The sequence below is a fragment of the Bubalus bubalis genome, chromosome 19 (genome assembly GCF_019923935.1).
Source record: "Bubalus bubalis isolate 160015118507 breed Murrah chromosome 19, NDDB_SH_1, whole genome shotgun sequence".
In the NCBI taxonomy this organism is placed as follows: domain Eukaryota; kingdom Metazoa; phylum Chordata; class Mammalia; order Artiodactyla; family Bovidae; genus Bubalus; species Bubalus bubalis.
The window spans coordinates 23186112-23210379 of NC_059175.1; the positions used below are offsets into that span (position 1 = coordinate 23186112).

Consider the following 24268-nt stretch of genomic DNA (forward strand, 5'->3'; position numbering starts at 1 on the left):
GTAACACCAAATTAAATTGTAGGACTGCATTCTTATTCATATACTGAGTTCTTCCCAAAATAAATACAATAATTCTCTAAAGAAAAACTTGTTTGTGAGTGGCATTCCAGATGTACTTACCCAAAAGAAAATTTTCTGGCTTCCAAATAGATCTGATTGATCAACTCTCGAGTTGGTGCTACAATAATACACTCTGGTTCCTGCAGTTCTTTAAAACGACTGGCAGTTATTCCATCACGCATCATATGAGCCAAAATTGGCAAGAGAAAAGCTGCCTAGAAGTTAAATTGCATAACTTACAAATTTATAGGGCATCATCCTTTTCCCTATGGCAACCTATTCCTCATGTCTTTATATCCTTTAGCTTCTTCTTTCATCTTTTTGATAAATTTAAAATGACAAAGGGAAATAATTTTTATTTCAATGAGTTTCTAACATTTTGGTCATCATGTTCATATTATACAATATAAAATGTTTGATAAAGTTAATCTATCTTATGAAACTATCTTTTGTGCTTTTTAAAAAAAAAAACAAAACACAACCGAAGATTCTAAATAAACAAACATTAACTTATTTTGAGAGGTTAATGAGGAATGTAGCATTTATTCTAAACGATTCCTTTTGAGGTAGAAATAAAATCAGAATGCATGACAAAAGTGGTCCACAAAGCAGAGCAAAAATTGGGAAAGCATTCATTTGGATTACTGAACGTATCACCCTTGTAAAAGTTACATATGGCAAGAGAAACTTTGTGCTACAGTTTTCTTATTAAATAAGACACTAACATTTAAGTCACACATTAGCTGCTATATTGTACAGCTTATTTTCACTTATTTTCCTTTCACCTCTACTATGGAGGATTTTTAAGACTAATATAGTATGAGGTAAGACTATGATCCTGGAAATGACAATCTTTAATGCTCATCTCATGGAACCCTATTTAATTCACAAATCGCACAGTTTAGTCCTAAGACCAACTTGGTCCCATCAGAGTTCTTTTAGCATAACCAGAGGTCACTTCATACTAAGGACCAGGTACTGTACACAGACAACAACAGTACATACAGCTATTTCTCATTCTCGACTCCAAAACTGTACCAGCTATCACACTGTTGTTGTTAGTCACTAAGTTGTGTCCAACTCTTGTTGACCCCATGAACTACAGAACGTCAGGCTGCTTTACTATCTCCCGGAGTTTGCTCAAACTCATGTCCATTGAGTTGGTGATGCCATCCAACCATCTCATCCTCTGTCGCCCCCTTCTCCTCCTGCCTTAATCTTTCCCAGCATCAGGGTCTTTTCCAATGAGGTGGCTCTTTGCATCAGGCAGCCAAAGTACTGGCGCTTCAGCATCAGTCCTTCAAGTGAATATTCAGGGCGAATTTCTTTTAGGATTGATTGCTTTGATCTCCATGCTGTCCAAGGCACTCTCAAGAGCTTCCTCCAGCACCACAGTTTGAAAGCATCAATTCTTTGGCTTTCAGCCTTCTTTAAGGCTCTCACATCCATACATGACTATTGGAAAAACCTTAGCTTTGACTATAAGGACCTTTGTAAGCAAAGTGGTAAATTTCTGCTTTTTATTATGCTGTCTAGGTTTGTTATAGCTTTTCTTCCAAGGAGGAAGTATCTTTTATTTCGTGGCTGCAGTCACCATCCACAGTGATTTTGGAGCCCAGGAAAATAAAATCTGTCACTGTTTCCACTTTTTGTTTCCCATCTATTTGCCATGAAGTGATGGGGAAAACTTTACATTACATAAATTATTTTTTCCCTTGCTCTTATAATCAAAGGTCTTATAACCTTTGGTGCTTTGACTCTCAGTTGTTTTGCTTTAAATATTAAGTCCCACAGAAGGAGCTGAATACATTTAGAGATTAAACATCTATGAACTGCAAAACACTACTCTAGAAATAGTTAAAAATTCTTTCTTCAAAAGTACACAAACTTCAATAAAACCAGAAATCAGAGGCAAAAACATGAGTATTTATGACAGTTCACTAAAATCATCTACTTGGGAAGAACCAAAGTTCAAAAAGTGACAGTTTGAATACTGGGCAAAATATAAGTAGGGAAGTGACTTACAGTCTTTCCAGAGCCTGTCTGAGCACAAGCCATCAAATCTCGTCCTCCTTGTATAATAGGAATACTGTATTTTTGCACAGGAGTAAGCTTAGTATAACCAGCTTTAGCAATGTTGTTATTCAGTGTCTGACAAAGATTAGCTTCTTCAAAAGTCTAAAAAAAATCAGGGAGCAGTGGTTAAATTCCATGTATCATACACTAGTCATTCCATAAACATATTCCATTTGAATTAGTTTCAAGTTGTTAATTCTACTCTATATAATACATATTCAAAAGTAATGTCTAGAACCTTTACGCGATTACTTGATAGAATTAAGGAATATTCCATATAGACAATGGCTCTAAAAACTTGTTCAGCCCCCTTAAAACCTGTGAGATACATATAACTCTGATCAATAAAAATGGTTCATTATCAACAGGGGATTCTGGGCTCCTCACTCCTTAGAAAATCACTCCCCTAAGATGCACCTTCTCACATACGTAGAAAGCAGAAATATTGAATCTTTAGGAAAAGTATCCTTTTTAATAAATTTCAATCAAGTTTCCATCCTAGTTTGAGGAGGTGGGTAGGAAATATAGTACCCTCCCTTTCAACACAGCAATTAATTCTAATACAGATGTTAGATATGATTCTAAATTTCCAACCTAAGACATTGAATACTAAAGATGAAATTTTGTATTTTTTAATATCAACTTAAAGAAATGTACCAAATTTTTAAAAAACAAAGTTTGCCTCACAGTCATTACAGAAACAATTATTGCACTGACCAGAATTGCTGGTGGTGGATCATGTCCAGATACTTCTACAAGAATAGTATCATATTTGTCAAAGTTTATGCCTGTTTGATAATGTGCAAAGATGGAGTCCTCATCTTCAGGTGGAGGAGGTGGTATGTAGGTCACTTTTGGTCCTTAGAATTTAAAATAAAATTTACATTATAAGGATTAGAATAAAAATTAAAGAGAAAACAGACAAAAACCAACAAACTCAAATTTTAAAACAACATGCAAATTCCTGGGCTTCCGTGGTGGCTCACTGGTAAAGAATCCACCTGCCAAATGCAGGAAACACAAGTTCAATCCCTGCCCCAGGAAAATCTCACATGCCATAGAGCAACTAAGCCCATGCGCAGCCTGTGCTCTAGAGCCCAGGAGCTGCAACTACGGAGCCTACGTGTCACAACTACTGAAGCCCGTGCACCTTAGAGCCCATGCTCTGCAACAAGAAAAGCCACCACAATGAGAAGACCACAACTAGAGAGGAGCCCTCACTCTCCGCAACTACAGAAAAGCCTGTGTAGCAACGAAGACCCAGCACAGCCAAAAGGAAATAAATAAAACTACAAAAAAGTTCCCAATGTTTACCATTAAAGTTTTTACTTCACACTTTTTAAAGTTATCTCTTTAAATATTCTTCATTTGTATTAAAATGTAATATACATTTATGTGGATCACACAAAAATTAATATACCTTGAGTGTCACCACTTTCTCCTCCTTCAGCTTCTGACTTCCAAGAATCTTAAAAGGAATCAAACCAAAAAAAGACAAATGTTTTTTAAAATTGAGGGGTAAAACAATACTCACTATAAAAATCAAATACCTTATCTAAAGTAAAACTCACTCTTTCCAGAGCCTGTAATTACTTCTTCATTTAAACCTTTGTAACCACCTATTAAAGAAATACACAGTGACAGTCAGTCAATATACAAGACTATGTATATCTTTATTTTTGTTGCTTGTCTTCAAAAAGAAAAAGTTCTAAACATGGATGGTCCCTTCAAACAAATAATATTTGAGACAATTAAGATAAATAGAATCCTGAATATGTTAAGTTCCCTTAGCATTCAAAATGCTGACTTTATGCAGGTTACAATGTTATAACATATTAGTATCTTCTTTTTTAAGCTGTTATGTCTTTTTCCTATTCCTATATTCCTCAACAAAGGAATATATTTTCTAACAGGAACTAAAAGACCATCTCTGTTGAGATGTCCCCACTATAACCTATAGGTTCTATGATTTGCTAGGACTTAGAATACAGTCATAACTATGGCTGTGACTTATTACATAGAAAAGATATGGAGCAAAATAAGCAAAGGAAAAAAGGGTATGGAGAAAAGGCCAGAGAAGACAAGGTGCAAGATTTCAAGAGTCATTCCCACTGGTGTCATACAGGACAAGTTGTGACAACATGCTGAAAATGTTTACCAGAGTAATCAATTAGAGATTCAATATCCAGGATTCTTATGAGGGGCTGATAAAGCAGGCAGGCACCTTCTGTCTGGCATGTACCAAATTTCCCAACTCCCAGAAGAAAAGTGGGTATTCATTATAAACCACATTGTTTTACAAACCATTTAGGCACAGTGGACCACTCTGTGGGGTTAAGGGTGTTGAGACCCCTCCCAAAATCCAAGTTCCCAGAAGTCAGGGAAGGGTCTTGTAAGAAGGACTTTCCAAAAAGAGCAGTCAGGCCTATCATGTTAACTCTTTTCCACACACTACCTTTCTGGTTTCTAGACAAGGAGTCATTGATTGTGCCATTTTCAGGTACTATCACAAAAAGAATAAGGACTGCATTAGATTTGAAAGGCTAACATATAGCATTTTTATATGTGTCCTCTCTAATTTTCTTGTCCTGTATGTCCATAGGTCTTCAAACCCCTTTTCAAACAAGATCTAATAATTTGTATAAAATATGGTTTAGCCATTAATAATCTTTTGCTGCACCGAAGAAACCAAGAATTTGAAGGAGTGAAGCAGGGAAAAGTGGTTCAAGGGAGTTGCCACTATGAATGCTCTCAGACTAATAATGATCTCAGAATTTTTCAGAGCTATTAAACAAGCTTTACTGTTTTACTAGTCTGGAAAATATTTTAACTTTTATATGAAATTTAAGCATTTTTAACTCTGAGATTTTTTTAATAGTATAAAATTATCTATACTGAATTTTTTTTACCCCCTATACCAAGCTAATTATCTCATAATAAGGAAGATTATTTTAATATAAGAATCTGTAAACACAGATTACATCTCAGTCTTTAACATTTGCATGGTAACTCCTATTTTATGGTTATATTATTTATTTTATATTTATATTTATTATATATATATTTATATATATTTATATATATACATAAATAAAATATAAATATTTTATATTTATATTATATTATTTATTAAGCAGTTATTTATTGATGAATTTTAGGTGATTTTCAGTTTTCACTTATTATAAATGAAGCTTCAGTGAACATACTTTTACATGTATTAAGCATGTATATACCTACAGTATATAATGGAATTGCTGGATTAAAGAGTAGTAGTAAACAACTGGCTTCCCCTGGAGAAGGAAATGGCACCCCACTCCAGTATTCTTGCCTGGAAAATCCCATGGACAGACGAGCCTGGTGGGCTATAGTCCACAGGGCTGCAAGAGTCAGACACCACATAGCAACTAAATGACAAAAGAACAACTTCTCCAAACTAGCCGTGCAAATGTATACTCCTCGAAGTGTGTATAAAAGCAGCTTCAAAAATTAAACTTGGACTACAGTCATTTTAACCACTTACAGGTAAACCAAATAAGAACTCACCTCGTCCACTTCTACTACCACTTCTGCTTTGGAAAGTGTCACCATTACCTGTAAAGCATTGTTTCACAGAATATTCAGAGAAAACACAGCTCCTCTTCAAGCACATAAAACATATAGCTATTTCTGAGAAATCTGAGTAATTTCTCAGGATTCCTAGACCCTTAATCCACCCATCTCCTAATTCTATATTTAACTAAAATCTTTTTCTCATTTGAACATTTTGTTTAAACACTTCATTATTTAGGGCAATTTCAGGTTCACATTAAAGGGAACATTAAAGGGAAAATACAGAGACTTCCCAGATATTTCCAGTCCTAACACCTGCATACTCCCCCCCTCCCCATAATCAACATTCCCCACAAGAGAGGTATTTTGTTACAGCTGATAAACCTATACTGGCACAACATAATCACCCAAAGTCCACGGTTTACATTACAGCTCATTCATGGTACTGTACAGTGTTTTTTATGTTTGCAAAAGTATATCATGGCATGTCTCCATCATTATAGTATCATACAAAGTAACTTCACTATCCTAAAAATTCTCAATGCTCTGTTCATCCCTTCCCTGAACCCCTAGCAACCACTCATTTTTTTTCACCCCTCTTCTTATAGTTTTGCCTTTTCCAGAATGTCATACAGAGCTGGAATCATACAGTATATGGTCTTTTCAGATTGGCTTCTTTCACTCAGTAGCACATATTTAGAGTTTCCCCAGTGGCTCAGCAGTAAAGAATCTGCCTGCAATGCAGGAGTCACAGGAGACGCAGGTTCAATCCCTGGGTTGGCATGATCCCCTGGAGGAGGGCATGACAACCGACTATAGTATTCCTGCCTAGAGAATCCCATGGACAGAGGAGCCTGGTGAGCTACAGTCCATGGGGTTACAAAGAATCTGACACAACTGAAGTGACTTAGCATGCACACAGTACGTATTTAAGGCTCCTCCATGTCTTTTCAGGCTTGATAGCTCATTTCTTTTTAATACTACAGTTCATTTAACTACTTTTAAACACTTTCATTAACAGAATGCCTTTTTTTTTTCCACTTTCTCCTCAAATCCCCTCAGAATCCTTTCTTTGAAACCAAAGGAAACTTCATTTTCCTTCTTCTAACTAAAAGTATAATTTATATCTCAAATTAACTGGTAGATAAGAAAGAAGGAATAATTCACAGAGCACAAATTTTATGAGGGAGGGAAAACTGTCCACGTTCTTTTTCCCTACAAATCTAAAAAGCAGAGATAATCATGAGCCAATCTAATATACTTAAAAATATATATTAGGTTCAACAATCCTAGAGCTAGAAGCAAATGTAAATGATTAATATTCAGTAATAAATTCTATTTCTCACCTGCACCACTTAATGCTGATCTTCTAGAACCAAAAATGCCACCAGAGCGCTGGGTCCCCTCATCTTGTTCATAATCGCTATCTACATTTCCAGATAAAAAATTTAGATTATGTTACTTTTTAGAACTTTTAAATCATGCAGTAAATAGAAAAAAAATCAGTTTATGGTACCAGAAGTTAAAAAGATGCAAGATAAAATAATTTAAATTTAACAGGAATCATAGTGTTTTTGAAGTATCACACAGAAGATTTTTCCATAAATTATTTCCTTCTATTATAAATTACTTTCTCAAAATTTTATTAAAATTATCTTATAAAAGTAGTCAGAGCTAATACTACACCAAAATATGATATAGGCAAATTAAATTACCTTTGAAAAACAGCACTGTTACTGTCCCTCAAAATTTCACATTACATAATCTTACTGCTTATTCTCCAGAATAGCATCCCTTGGTACCCACTGCACTCAAATCAAACTTTATTAGTCTTAAACAGCAACCCTCTGGATCTCTTCACTTTTAAAAAAGTGACAATTCACTAATCTGCTACACATCTATTTAATTATTAAATCATTTATGTTTTTAGTTTCACTATTCTGTTCTCCTCTGTTAAGAGAGATATGCATTCCAAAAGTGACTTCAGGAGACAATATCTTAGTACCAAGGAAAGACGACTGGAAAAATTTAGGTAGAAATCACACTGGTATAAGAAGGTATAATGGGAGGCTGAGTCATCAGAATGCCACTTATTTGTAAGGTCAGCCATCTTTATCAAAGCTCTGAAATGCTTCACAGCATGTAATATTAAAGAACTGCATCACACAAATTGTTAGAAAGATTCACATATTCTCATTTAATCTCTAAGGAATTACATGTGTCTACAAAATAATATTTTACATAGCATAAGTGATTATGTACCAGCCACTACACTAAACCATTCCCATATAGTCATAACAATCTTATATGTGATAGGCATTATTTTTAATCATTTCTTTAATAAATGAAGCACACTATTTGCAATCCACTACTAACTTGGACTTCCTCGACCAAATCCTCCACGGCAACCTCGGAAACTACCTCTTCCACCTCTTCTGGACGATCCTGAAGCTTCTGAATCATTTCCGTCTTGATAACCTGTAATATTAAAACACAAACACACAAACGACACAAAAACCAACAAAGAAATCTTGGGGACACGGTGGCCAAGTTAATTTAAGCCTTGCATAATTCAATGACTTTAATATTTTAAGCCATCAACAGTTACTAAAGAGAAATGCTGTATTTGACCTATAAATGCTCAACTTTACCAGTAAATAGATAAAAGCTATATTTTTTTTAAAAAAAAATCCACTATTTGCTTTGCGAACAAAACCTAAAAATGACTAAAAAGAAAAAGTGACACCTATAAACACTGTGGTGTTGGAGAAGACTCTTGAGAGTCCCTTGGACTGCAAGGAGATCAAACCAGTCAATCCTAAAGCAAATAACTCCTGACTATTCATTGGAAGGACTGATGCTGAAGCTGAAACTCCAATACTTTGGCCACCTGATGTGAAGAACTAATTTGTTGGAAAAGACCCTGATACTGGGAAAGATTGAAGGTGGGAGGAGAAGGGGATGACAGAGGATGAGATGGTTGGATGGCATCACCAATTCAATGGACATGAGTTTGAACAAGCTATGTGTGTTGGTGATGGACAGGGAAGCCTAGCGTGCTGCAGTCCGCAGGGTCGCAGAGAGCCTGAGTGACTCAACTGAACTGAACTGAATGTCCTGAAAATATCAATTAAGTCTAACTGTTCTAATACGTCATTAAGGATCTCTGTTGCCTTACTGATTTTCTATCTGGAAGATCTGTAAATACAAATGACCAATATACACATGGAGAGCTGCTCAACATCACAGTCATCAGGAAATGCAAATCAAAATCACAATGATACAAGGATATGTTGTGCAATACAGAGGATACAGCCAATGTTTCATAATAACTATAAGTGGAGTATAACCTTTAAAAGGTATGAATCACTATGTTTTGATACCTGTAATTTACAAAATATTATACATCAACTATAGATCAATTATAAAAAATCATAATGAGATACCACTTTATATCCATTAGAATGACTATAGTCAAAAAGACAAACACTAACAAGTGTCACCAAAAGAAATGTACTTGAATGTTCAGAGCAGTAGTTTCAGAACAGTCCAAAACTGTACAAGATCCAAGTACACATCATTAGCAGAACAGGAGAACAAAAGACCACTATATAGCAATAATGATCTTCAACTGCAACCAACAATAAGACAATCTCAAAATTACATTAAGAAGAAGCTAAACACAAAAATATTATATACTATGTGATTCCATTTATATTAAGTACAAAATTTTTTAAAATTTATGCTGCTAGAAGTTGGAATAGAGATTAACTGGAAGGGCAGTGCTAATGACTAAAAATGAGCATGAAAGGGGTTTTTGAGGATCTAGTAGTTTCTACTCCTGATCTGCGTGCTTGGGAAAACACAGAACCCAGGTGTTTTCAGTTACTGAAAAATCACTGAGCTGTATACACTTATGACATATGCACCAACCTGTTCCTGTATGACATCATACTTCAACATAAACTTAGATACGGTTCTATTTACACACACATCTGTATTTACTGAGTGACCACTGTGTCACACACAAATTTTCTACCTTCAAATGTATACATCTAAAGAAAATAGCAATCAGGGACACCCTACTAGACAACCTACACTAGTCAATAAGCCAGGATCAACACAAAGAGCTGCAACTGGCTTTTCATTGCTTCACTTAAATATGAATTAAAATGATTTAAAGAAAACTGAATAGTAAGAAAGATAAGTCACTGTTCTGCAGAAAACCAAAAATTTTAAATAAGAGCTATGTTTTAGGAACATTAGTGTCAAAACTCCTTGTTAAAGGGGGAAGGAGAGCAATGTTAAAAGAGGAGTCTATTTCTTAACTAAATGTCCACCCCATCATTGCAGGGCCCCCTGCAATTGCCATTAAAGACTCAGCTTATGCAGAAAGTGAAGAGGAACTAAAAAGCCTCTTGATGAAAGTGCAAGAGGAGAGTGAAAAAGTTGGCTTAAAGCTCAACATTCAGAAAACGAAGATCATGGCATCCAGTCCCATCACGTCATGGGAAATAGATGGGGAAACAGTGGAAACAGTGGCAGACTTTATTTTTCTGGGCTCCAAAATCACTGCAGATGGTGACCGCAGCTGTGAAATTAAAAGACGCTTACTCCTTGGAAGTAAAGTTATGACCAACCTAGATAGCATATTGAAAAGCAGAGACATTACTTTGCCAACAAAGGTCCATATAGTCAAGGCTATGGTTTTTCCAGTAGTCATGTATGGATGTTGAGAGTTGGACTGTGAAGAAAGCTGAGCGCCGAAGAATTGATGCTTCTGAACTGTGGTGTTGGAAAGACTCTTGAGAGTCCCTTGGACTGCAAGGAGATCCAACCAGTCCATTCTAAAGGAGATCAGTCCTGGGTGTTCTTTGGAAGGAATGATGCTAAAGCTGAAACTCCAGTACTTTGGCCACCTCATGCGAAGAGTTGACTCATTGGAAAAGACTCTGATGCTGGGAGGGATTGGGGGCAGGAGGAGAAGGGGACGACAGAGGATGAGATGGTTGGATGGCATCACCGACTCGATGGACGTGAGTTTGAATGAACTCCGGGAGTTGGTGATGGACAGGGAGGCCTGGCGTGCTGCAATTCATGGGGTCACAAAGAGTCAGACACAACTGAGCGACTGAACTGAACTGAATGAGACAAATAAGCCATCCCTCATTCACCACCAAATTCCTACCCCCCACCCCTCACAACTCATCCAAGGCTATAGTGAAATCCACAGCAAGTCTCAGCTTCACTAGGAAGGCCTGCTATTCAATGATCTATTCAATGAGCCAATCATCTAATAGGCAAGGGAAAACGATATCTCCAAGTTGCAGCAAAAACTATGATGTATCTAGTGCAGCTCCAAACACTATAAAGTTCTATCATAAATATATTTGCACACTTGTAGCAATTTTATAAGTTCACTGTGGTTTTTCGTGGATATTGTTGCTATTTTAACATGTCTGCCTATAGATAATCCAGAACTGGGCACTATAATTTTTATACCATCTCACCTCAAGTAGAGGCAGGATTAGCAAGTATGGTAATTAATCTACAATTTCTCCCTTCCCCCATATCTCCAATGTTCCTACTCAGAGACAAAGACATCCCAGTTTATCTATACTGTGACTGACCAAGATTCACACAGTCCCACCTTTTGTACTTCATAGAACACTCTGGAGGTCTTAGGAAAAGACAAATCGAGTGACATCAGAGAGCAGAAGGAGAGACACCTACTGAATATTAACTCAAATATTAACAGCATAAAGGATATGCCAAAGTATTTTTCTTGAAAGGTTTTCACCACCAGAATTTTTCTTTCAGCTCTTCCAAAATCAATTTTTCAGTTTAATTTCTGTCTTAAGTCCAAGTTGTTTCAAAACATGGTCCTTACCGCCTCTCTTGGAAAACCCTCTGTTCCGTGTTTGATTATCTTCACAGTCATTACTAGATTCTTGAATAAAAATTTAACATGTGAATAGCATCTAAATAATTATTGAAGTATTTATATTACTGTAGTATCTAAATAGTACTGTCACAAGAGAAATTACTGAGAAAAAATATATTCATAAGCTAACATATGAACAAAATTTTAAATTTTAAAATAACCGTAACAAAATACAAACACATTATTCATTCAATTCTTTTTAAAAATCACCTAATATACCTAAATACTAAATGTTAAGCATGTTATCTGTCAAGTTCTGAGCACAGCCAAAAAATAAGAATTGCATAAATGTCACGAAACAGTTTCAGAAATATCTGAACAGTTGAGTAGTCACACGGATCTCAGAAATGCATAACTATTGTATTTATAATGTCATCATTAATCTGTAAATTGTCTTTCTTAATAAACCTGAGACATTATAGTGTTTTTTTTAATATATGCAAACTTTTCCCCATCCATCCTAATGGAAGCATTTGGGGACATCCTGGCTTTCTGTTCTTAGTGACATTATTAAGTAACATTACCAGAGTTTATACATAGTAGTATGAGGATCACTACACTGAAGGATGACTAAAAATTATCAGGAAAGTTGGTTAAAAATAAATTATCAGAACCCACCCTACAGAGATTCATTTTGAATGTGCAGAGTGATATCCAGGAATGAACAATTTTTCTAAATTAAAAAATTATACCTTATTGATACAACTTTCAGTAATAACTTTAAGCTTTCTAGAAGATTCCAATAAACCCATATTTGGAAAATACCAAGATGGTTTCAAGGAATCTTTGTACATATCACTAACATTTAGTGCCAGAGAACTAGGTCCCAGTGATGACATATGTGGCTCAACAAATTAAAAGCTATCAGTTGTTTATGTACAAAAGTATTAATCTACTCAATTAATATTGATTTATAATAAACAATGACCCACAGCTCTTGTTGCAGGCTCCTATTTGAGCTGACATCAACAACTGACAATATTCCTGAAGAGTCATTTAACATCAAGACAACCTTCTCAGGAGCAAAGATTTCATACAAGGGGGTTGAAGAGGAAAGAAAGAATTCTGGAAAGATTCTTAGAATAATCTGGAATAATGGAATTATTATTTGATGATATAATAATTCATCATCATCTGGAATAATGATGATGGTAGCTAACATTTATTGCCACATATGAAAGAAAACCCACCTCACATAACCTTTGGCCAACTGTTCTCCTCAAACAAACTTACAGTTATTTTGACCACACTGGGAATTAAAATAGGCTAATGACATTAGGAGAAGTTGGGTGAGGAGTACAATTACATTAGAGGCAAGCTGAAGGAAATCTGTACTATTTTTGAAACTTCTTGAGTCAAATGATTTCAAAATAAAAAGTTATTAACAAAATAATCTCTGTAGAATTAAAAATAAAGTTAAGCACAAACAAAAATGAGATAATGATCCCAAGATTAGTTATAATCTATTAATTATAGTAAAATAATGTAATAATAACACATAAAACTTAGTATCCGTCTGACACTCTTCTAAATGAATTCTATTTTAACTTTTTAAACCCTCAAAAAAACCTTATGAGGTGGGTATTATCCTCAATTTATAAACAGAAAAAAAGAAATACAAAGTTAAACATGCTTTTTTAAGATAATACAACTGACAGGAAGAGAAGGATCTGGGTCTCAAATCCCGGGTGTCTGATTCCAAAATCTGAGCTCCTTATTACTATACTGGACCAGCTAAGGGACACAAGATACAGGAAAAATAACCACAAAATACACTATACATCTGTGTGCAGAGAAGTTATAAAGACTCCATAGATCAGTGGTTACCAAATGAAAGAGGCATCAGAGTCAGCAGGGAGGCTTTTAAATACAGGATCCAGGGCCTCACTCAAATCTCCTCAATCAGGTTCTCTTGGGAAAGTATTATTAATTATTGTAGTCTATCTTCTGCTAACAATACTCTATTCTCACCATTTTCTGTGTTCCTCCAAACCAGAATGTCAGTACCTTCGAACCACATAAATGTCTTTGATTTCAGCAGTGATCCAGTCTCAGGAATCCTTTTCCACTGTAAATACTTATTTGATTCTGAATAAGTACCTACATGCCCCAAATTGTATTTATATATAAAGTGAAACTTTGCTTCCTGACTTGTTCTGCTATCCTCTTTTTCTTAAGGTAACACAGCATTCAAAAGTTGTACTTCATAGATTAGTTAAGATAGATGACAACAGCCCAGATTAGGAAGGCTGAATTCTTGGTTAAGGCTCTGCCTACACTGCTTTGGTCACAAAGAGTTGGACACAATTGAGCAACTGAATTGAACTGATACTGCTTTGGGGCTTCCGTGGTGGCTCAGCTGGTAAAGAATCCGCCTGCAATGAGGGAGACCTGGGTTGGAAAGATCCTATGGAGAAGGGAATGGCTACCCACTCCAGTATTCTGGCCGGAAGAATTCATGGATGAAGCACAAGCTGGAATCAAGACAGCTGGGAGAAAAATCAATAACCTCGCATATGCAGATGAAGCCACCCTTATGGCAGAAAGCCGAGAGGACCTAAAGAGCCTATTATTGAAAGTGAAAGAGAGTGAAAAAGCTGGACTAAAACTCAACTTTCAAAAAATGAAGATCATGGTATCTGGTCCCATCACTTCATGGCAAATAGATGGGGAAACAATGGAAACAGTGACAAACTTTATTTTCTTGGGCTCTAAAATCACTGCAGATGGTGACTTCAGCCATGAAATTAAAAGACACTTGCTCCTTGGAAGAAAAGCTATGACCAACCTAGACAGCATATTAAAAAGCAGAGACATTACCTTGCCAACAAAGGTCCATCTAGTCAAAGCTATGGTTTCTCCATTAGTCATGTATGAATATGAGTTGGACCATAAAGAAAGCTGAGTGTGCCAAAGAATTGATGCTTTTGAACTGTGGTGTTGGATAAGACCCTTGAGAGTCCCTTGGACTGCAAGGAGACCAAACTAGTCAATCCTAAAGGAAGTCAGTTCTGAATGTTCATTGGAAGGACTGATGCTGAAGCCCCAATACTTTGGCCCTGATGCAAAGAACTGACTCATTAGAAAAGACCCTGATGCTGAGAAAGATTGAAGGCAGGAGGAGAAGGGGACGACAGAGGATGAGATGGTTGGATAGCATCACTGACTGGGTGGAAATGAGTTTTAGCAAGCTCTGGGAGTTGGTGATGGACAGGGAAGCCCAGCATGCTGCAGTGCATGGGGTCACCAAGAGTCGGACACGTCTGAGCGACTGAACTGACTGATAGTTGCTTTATAAAACTGTGTTTAAACAAATCAGAGCTGGAACAGATTAAGATACTTAATTATATTTTTTCCTTAATATGTATTCTAGACACTAAATTCTTAGGTCACTACAAAAAACAGTGAACTTACCTCTCCAGAAACCAGAGCTATCACCTTCTTCAAACTTGTTATTTGAAAAACCTACACAAAACATAAAATTAAACTTGCAAATTTCTGAAAACAATTACCTAAATCAAATGACCAAAAACCAATTTCTTCTGCAGAAGACAAACAGAGAAACACACACCTTACAGGGACTGATAGTTATGATGTCCCTTTAAAATTGTATACATCACACACAACTATATATATAAATAGTGATGAGAATGCATATGCATTGTATGCCAACTTCTGCCTTGTGTCAGTTTAAGATTAAAATACCAATCTTATATAACCTAAAATGTTACATATTCCTCCATATGTACGTGAGTGAAACATGGGTATGCGTGTGCCTGTCTCACTATAACCACTATGTACTTTCTATTCAAAATATCAAATTTTTATGAATTTTATGAATTATACTCTCATCTGCTGGAGGACAACTAAATTACAATCGAATATCATATCATTTTTCCCTTCTCAGTATCAAGGAGATTCTGCCAACTTCTGTTAATAAAATTTTAAAAACAATCTTTCACCAAAGTCTGCTTTCAAATTTCTCATTTAATAAAACCTTGTGTCTAGATCTATGCATCTCTGGAACATACAGATGTAGTTCTAAAGTTCACTTTAAAAGCATCCATCAGTAATATTTCATACATTTTTAAAAATATGAGTCTTAATAAAATGATCTTTACTGAAGTGATACTCAGGGTACCTAGGTAACTACAAGTTACTCAGATAATGTAACTTAAATGTCAATATGCAATGTCTATCAATCATGATCTAATTTAAATAATAAAATATATTAAATTATAGCTTCAGTAGTACAGAGACCAATCAATTACTCTTTGACAGACATTAAATTTATATGCAAGGTGTCTACATATCAAGTCATTTAACATCTCAGGCTCAACAAAATCTCATGTCCCAGCATTAAACTTCAGAGACATTTAATATATAATTAGCATATAAAAAATAAGTATCCATATATAGAGGCCATATGGCCTCTATATATGAGTGGATAACACTTTTTCCTTAAGCAGATATATAATTTCAAAATAAAGACAGTCCCTACAAAAAGATTATATATAACAAAACAGATTTTTTGGTTATTTTATTCATTTAAATATTTGCAATCTTTGAGGCTGGTTCAGAAAAGGATTACATTCTACTGCCCTCTACAATTGCCCCTTTCCCTCCATACACCTTTCCCAGAAAAGTCAAGAGCTGAGTCTCCAAAATGCTTGAGAAGTCTTCCATTTACGTACTATTGGTTTTGATCTTAAACTCTATGTAAGTTCTACTTTATAGTTTTTAAATTTTTTTAGAAACAAAATGCAAATTCAAAACTTCTACTGGTTCTTTTGGAGAAGGAAATGGCAACCCATTCCAGTATTCTTGCCTGGAGAATCCCATGGACAGAGGAGCCTGGCAGGCTACAGTCCACGGGGTCGCAAGAGTCAGACACAACTTAGCGACTAAACCATCACCACTGGTTCTTTGTTCAAGTACAGATGGAAACTCAGGTTCACCCCTGGAAGTGTAAGATAGATCTCTTGTTGCAGGAGCAGGGAAAGGAAATCATGAGTACAGGAGAAAAGACGTGGGGTTCACCTGTGGGGTAAATCAATTTGACGAGATGCTGCAGCAAGTAGCATGGCTATTAAAAAGGAAAACAAGAGAACTAAACAGAATAGCAAACACATCCAAAGCAGCATAAAGTGTTGCTCTAAACTATGATTAGGATAGTGAAAGCACTCCCTTGTGATCTCCATAAATTCTTGGGAAAGGCACACACTTCCTATGTATGTTAAAAGGAAACAGAACTCAAAGACTATAAGGTGTCACTTAAGTTTCAATTGAAAGACATCATAAGCAGATTACCTCTGTTTCCAAAACTCTTTCCAACTCCAAAACCACCCACTGTGGACGTATTCTCTCTTTTATTAGACTCACCAGGATCTGAAAAAGTTCAGATAAAATTAAAACTTTTTAAAGTATAAAATCAAGTGTGTCATCAATAACTAGGAATTAAATGAATCTGTGTGGTAAGGGAACTTACAAGGATGAGGAGAGAGTATTACAGGAACTTATAAAATTAAAATACACCTGCAACTTCTTTTTAAAAAATTCTTACATTATACCAAACTAAAAATGTAAATATACTACTGCTGAAATACAGCTCTCAACTAGTTGCTATTTTCCTAGAGAACTTTAACCAGGAAATTCAACTCTACAATTGAACTCTATTCAACTCTGATTTTCTATATATTGAAACCTCACCTTGATAGATCCAGCTATTTACATTATACCTCTATGTGAAAGTCACTGCTAATGAAAATTCTATACTCTTGTCCTTTAATTATTCATTATTTATTCATTTTTTAAAAATATATTTATTATTTATTTGGCTGCACCAGGTCTTAGTTGCATCATGAGAACTCTTAGTTGCAGCATATGGGATCTAGTTCCCTGACCAAGGATCAAACCAGGGCCCCTGGTACTGGCAGCATAGAGTCTTAAGTCACTGGACCACCAGGGAAGTCCCGATTCATTTTTCTAGTACTTAAATCACTCTCAATCTACTTTTTAAAATTAGAATTAAGAAGGAGCTATATAATAACAAAAAAATGCTAAGAATACCATTTCCTTTTATCTCCCACTCCTCCATAGTATTTCCCTATATAACCTTCTTAGTTTTATATCCCACTATACAACTCTGAGATATTGGGGGCAAGAGGAGAAGGGGACGACAGAGGATGAGATGGCTGGATGGCATCACTAACTCGATGGACTTGAGTCTGAGTGAACTCCGGGAGTTGGTGATGGACAGGGAGGCCTGGTGTGCTGCGATTCATGGGGTCGCAAAGAGTCGGACACGACTGAGCGACTAAACTGAACGGAACTGACTGATACAACTCTGAACACCCAACATTTTAACTCATAAAACAACTTTCCATACTCCACACTGTGAACTTCTAATATGTTCTATTTCCTACATGCTATTCCTTCAGCATGACATTCCTTGCTTTCCCATTTTTCCTAGCAAAATTCTTTTCACTCTTCAAAAGCCTGATTCAAAACCCACCTCTTCTGTGAAGTCCTCCTTCAGTCCTCCAACTGTAATCAATTCATCAATCACATTCCCACAGCATACTATGTGTATCTCTTTTTAAGCAATCTTTCTTTCCATGTGCTTCTCTACCACTAAATTAAGAATTTTGAGGGCAGAGTTTCTATGTTAAGCAGCACAGTTATTTAAAACATAAACTTAAGCACCCAAAACATCATAAATAGCCACTTTAAATTATCACTGGGATAATTATCATTATCTTGTGATTTTCACAAATTGTCTTCCCTACATCTGTAATATCCTAATACAGAGAAGCTAAGAGATCTGTGAAACTCCTAATGCCACATGTAAAACTGTGTATATGCAACTATCACTATTTTTATCCGATTCTAAAAAAGCATGTGATTCAGAAAGCTAAGGCTTTTTAGGCCATACTTCACAGAAGATAAAAAGCTAGTCAATATATATGTTAGGAAATTAAAAGTCAATTTTAGAACCACGTTACTAGATATATCCAAGTTGTGAAAAAAAATACCATAGAGATTGAAACGAACTAGAATGTTAAACTGAATCATTTGGGAAAAGTGTGGTTCTTCTATAAATTTCCAGGATTATATGCAGTATTAAAGATAACTTTTTTCTTTTCTTAAATATTATCGGAGTACAGTTAATTTACAATTGTGTGTTAGTTTCACATATACAAAGTGATTCAGTTTACATATACATATATTCATTATTTTTCAGATTTTTCAAAAATAACTTTTTAAAGTAACAATATTCACAGAGAGTTTTGATCAGAAATTTAATGTATTTAAATCTACAACATAACAATTCATAGTAAAATCTCAGTGATGGTTTTCTCATTTAAAAAAGGCTCTATTCAACAATGTTTAGAAGTCTGTATCAAAAAATATCATTCTAAATTAGGATTTTAAAATATATCCAAATATTAAGTAGTTCCCTGAGTGTCATATTAAGGTATTTGTTACTTCTTAGTAGTAGCAAACAAAATACACACTTGACTCTCTAAGTACAACTACACGGTCCAAAACATTAATGCCTCTTACTTAATATGCAGGCTTAAAAATAAAAAAATATATATGCATCTTCAACAAATTTCATTAGTAGAGTATGTCGAAGCATAAAATTCACACTTATGTTAACTCTATCTTAAAAAATTAAGTTTTCCAAGTAGCAAATGAAATACCATATACCAACTTTCAGTTGCCAATGAATAAAAATATATAGAAATACCAAAGTTTTTCAAAAATTAACATTTAATAAATTCAAGAATAAGTATCATGTATATTTAAAACTATTAACCTTAGCTTATGGCATCCCATAAAAGAAATTTATTTAAAAATTCATATGACCATTTGAGGTTCTAATAATATTTTGTTGCACTATACTAAAATACAGTGAGAATATTTTCAGCATTTTAACAACAAATCTAAAAATGGAATGGAGGAAAGTATTTTGCTGGGTCGTTTTCTGTCAAATCTAGTGCTGGTTGTTCTAAAAGTGACAATAAAAACTTTGAATTAATACTAGCAAGCTAACAGAACTGTTTCACATACTGCATTTTCTTGAGAAACATAAAACTTAAGAAAGAGGTCCTTCACATTCTAGTCTCTGGAGTTTCTCTCATTCCTCCCATGCCAAATGGGAACAAAAACCATCAACACATTAAGCAGCAGCTCTAGGAAGCAACTCTCTTTAATCAATCTACCCATCTAATCAATTTAACTATTTTCTACTATTTTAAAAAGCAAAACAGTGAAAAGAATACTGGTATTAAAAAAAAATTCACCATCCCAACAAAATCTACTGTACACTAAGTTATATCAGATTTACCTTGCACTAAACTGCCTCTTGAGAAACCTATATGCAGGTCAGGAAGCAACAGTTAGAACTGGACATGGAAGAACAGACTGGTTCCAAATTGGAAAAGGAGTACATCAAGGCTGTATATTGTCACCCTGGTTGTTTAACTTATATGCAGAGTACATCATGAGAAACGCTGGACTGGAAGAAACACAAGCTGGAATCAAGATTGCCGGGAGAAATATCAATAACCTCAGGTATGCAGATGACACCACCCTTATGGCAGAAAGTGAAGAGGAAGTAAAAAGCCTCTTGATGAAAGTGAAAGAGGAGAGTGAAAAGTTGGCATAAAGCTCAACATTCAGAAAACTAAGATCATGGCATCTGGTCCCTTCACTTCATGGGAAATAGATGGGGAAACAGTGGTAGACTTTATTTCTGGGGTTCCAAAATCACTGCAGATGGTGACTGCAGCTGTGAAATTAAAAGACGCTTACTCCTTGGAAGGAAAGTTATGACCAACCTAGACAGCATATTCAAAAGCAGAGACATTACTTTGCCAACAAAGGTCCGTCTAGTCAAGGCTATGGTTTTTCCAGTGGTCATGTATGGATGTGAGAGTTGGACTGTGAAGAAAGCTGAGAGCCAAAGAATTAATGCTTTTGAACTGTGGTGTTGGAGAAGACTCTTGAGAGTCCCTGGGACTGCAAGCAGATCCAACCAGTCCATCCTAAAGGAGATCAGCCCTGGGTGTTCTTTGGAAGGAATGATGCTGAAGCTGAAACTCCAGTACTTTGGCCACCTCATGCGAAGAGCTGACTCATTGGAAAAGACCCTGATGCTGGGAGGGATTGGGGGCAGGAGGAGAAGGGGATGACAGAGGATGAAATGGCTGGATGGCATCACCGACTCGATGGACATGAGTTTGGGTGGACTACGGGAGTTGGTGATGGACGGGAAGGCCTGGCGTGCTGCAATTCACGGGGTCGCAAAGAGTCAGGACACGACTGAGTGACTGAACTGAACTGAAACAACCATAAAAGCCTCTATTCATTCCACTATTCAGCTATTATAATAGATGATTAAAGAAAGATACTTACCTCTGTTTCCCAAACTCCTCCCAGAGGCAAATCCACTTCTCATGAAATGATCTCTTCGAGATGATCCATCACCCATTTCTAAAGTAAGTAACATTTGAAGCAAGTCAAAACAACAAAAAAGTATCCTGGTGGTAAGTAAGCTTTAAACAATCTAAATGTGCCGTGCACATGGCATAGGAGGAATTTTACATAGCAATAAGAAAGATGAGTAGACTAGTAGAAAAATGGGCTATAAGAATAGGTAGTCCTCCAAAAGAAAAAAAATGCTGACTAACTCTCAGTCATAATTAAAGACACTGAAATTCAAAAGAAGAATGTAACTTTTCCCAACCATGACTGACTTGAACAGTTTGCTAATACAAATCTAGCAGAGGACCTAAATGGGCTTTCCTCATAGCTATGTTGGTAAAGAGTCTGCCTGCAATGCAGGAGACCCAGGTTAGATCTCTGGGCTGGGAAGATCCTCTGAAGAAAGAAATGGCAACCTATTTCAGTATTCTTGCCTGGAGAATACCATGGGCAGAAGAGACTAGCAGGTTACAGCCCATGGGGTTGCAAGAGTTGGACATGACTTGGACATGACTTAGTGACTAAACCACCACCAGAAGACCAGATGTTTCTCCAAAGACGACATACAGATGGCCAACACACACATGAAAAGATGCTCAACATCACTAATTATTTGAAAAATGCTAATCAAAACTACAATGAGGTTATCATCTCACACAAGTCAGGATGGCCAACATCAAAAAGTCTACAAACAACAAATACTGGAGAGTGTGTGGAGAAAAGAGATCCTCTTACACTGTTGGTGGGAAGGTAAATTGATACAGGCACTATGGAGAACAATATGGAGGTTCCTAAAAACTACTAAAAACATAAGGACCATATGACCCAGCAATCCCAACACTGGGCATATACCCAGAGAAAAACATAATTCATAAGGACACATGCACCCCAATGTTCACTGCAGCACTATTTACAAAAGCCAGGACAGGGAAGCAAGCAAAAGTTCCATCAACAGAGGAAATGAATAAAGAAGATGTGGTACACACAGACAATGGAATATTACTCGGCCATAAAAAGGAATGAAATGGGTCACTTGTAGAGACATGGATGTACCTAGAGACTGTCATAGAGAATGAATAAAGTCATAAAAACAAATATCATATATTAATGCATAAATGTAGAATCTAGAAAAATGGTACAGATGAACCTATTTGCAAAGCAGAAATAGAGACACAGACATAGAAAACAAATATATGGATACCAAGAGGCAGGGATTGGGGGAAGGATGAACTGTAAGACTGGGCTTCATGTATATATACTATTGATGCTATGTGTAAAATAGGTAACTAATGAAAATTCTACTATATAGCACAGGGAACTCATTGCTCTATGGAAAGGAAATCCAAACAAGTGGAAATATATATGTAACTGGTTCACTTAGCTGTACAATAGAAACTAACATAACATTGTAAAGCAACTATATTCCAATAAATATTTTTTTTAATACCAAGACTAGTCAAGGACATAGGGAAACAAGCACGAATCATATACAACACTGAAACTATAAACTAGATCAATCTTGATCCTAATTTTAAAAGAAAATACTTTTTGAAAATATACTAGTATAATTTTTCCTGTGGATATACTCACACGGTAACACAGATACACATAAAAATGTTTTGATAAGCACTGTCTATAACAGCCAAGAAAAACAGTCAAAGGAGAACAGATAAATTACAATCATCCACAGAACACTGTAAAATTTCACAGAACTAAAAACATCAAACAAGTGACATTCTTCAACAGAATGTTCATAAAAACTGACCACATGGAAGGCCAAAATGTAAATTCAACAATTTCAAAAATCAGTATCACATACACAAAATTCTGTAATTGCAATGCAATCAAATTAAAAGTTACTAGAAGACAAATACTGTATATTTTTGCTTATATGTGGAATCTAAAAAATAAAACAAGTCAACAGATATACAAAAACAGAAAAGATGAAGAGATATAGAAAACGAAGTAGTGGTTTGCCACACAGGAGAAGGGTGAGGAAGGTATGAAATAGGTGAAGGGGAGGTAAGAGGTACAAACTACTAGTTATAAAGAGCTACAGGGATGTAATATACAGCACAAGGAATATAGTCAATATTTTATACTAACTCTGTATGGTGTATAATCTATAAAAATAGCAAATCACTATATATACTGAAAATTAATATGATAGTGTAACTCAATTATACAATTTTAAAATTCTCTTACATTTGGAAATATATTTTTAAAACACTTCTATACAAAACAGTTCAAAGAAGAAAAATTACAATGGAACTTTAGAAATACTTAGAATTGTATGATAAAATGATATATATCAGAAATTAAATTTTTATACAATAAGAACTGAAAATTAATTAGGTAAACATCCATCTCAACTAGTAAGAACGTTAGAAAAACAACAAAATAAATCACACAAGAATAAAGGAGAAAAAAAGGAGGTAAGAGCAGACCTCCCTGGTGGCTCAGTGGTAAATAATTCACTAATGCAGGAGACACAGGTTCAATCCCTGGTTCAGGAAGATCCCACATGAGGTGGGACAACTAAGCCTGTGTGCCACAACTACTGAGCCAGCTCTAGAGCCCATGAGTTGCAACTGCTGAAGCCCATGCATCAACAGCCTGTGGTCCACAACAAGAGAAACCACTGGAATGAGAAGCCCATGCACTGCAGCTAGAGAGTAGCCCCCACTTACCCCAAGTGGAGAAGGCCTGTGCAGAGCAATGAAGACCCAGTACAGCCGTAAATAAATAAAAATAAATAAACCTTTAAAAAACTGTTAAAAACAACAAATAAAGCAATAGGAAACAGAAATATAATAGTGGCTCAATAAAGCCAAAACCTAGTTCTTTTAAGAAACCAATGAGACACTCCAGGACAAAGGAAGGAAAGTGCGGAGATGGAAAAAGGTATTTCATGCAAATGAAAATGACAATAAAGTGGGGGATGCAACACTCATATAAACAAAACAGATATCCAAACAAAAGCCATAAAAAGGCTAAAGAAAGACACTACATAATGATAAAAGAATCAATACATGAAGAGGATATTACATTCAATGACACATATGCACTCAATATAGGAGCATCTAAATTTATATAAATATATACATATTTATAAATATAAATTTTCATATTTAAAATTATATTTAA

General features: G+C 35.6%; 1 protein-coding gene across 5 annotated transcripts in view; it reads right to left on the bottom strand.

Moving 5' to 3' along the window:
• DDX4 (DEAD-box helicase 4) overlaps positions 1-24268 on the bottom strand; it is a 68915-nt gene that overhangs the window by 23792 nt on the left and 20855 nt on the right. For 2 of the 5 annotated variants that reach the window (XM_025270428.2, NM_001319794.1), the window contains 12 exon segments: positions 21053-21130; positions 16940-17017; positions 15044-15094; positions 11576-11635; positions 8062-8163; positions 7032-7112; positions 5680-5727; positions 3708-3755; positions 3557-3604; positions 2854-2996; positions 2086-2238; positions 121-275 (listed from right to left, as the gene is read on the bottom strand). In XM_025270428.2, coding sequence (XP_025126213.2) covers positions 121-275; positions 2086-2238; positions 2854-2996; positions 3557-3604; positions 3708-3755; positions 5680-5727; positions 7032-7112; positions 8062-8163; positions 11576-11635; positions 15044-15094; positions 16940-17017; positions 21053-21130 — 1045 coding nt within the window. 5 annotated transcript variants of the gene reach the window in all.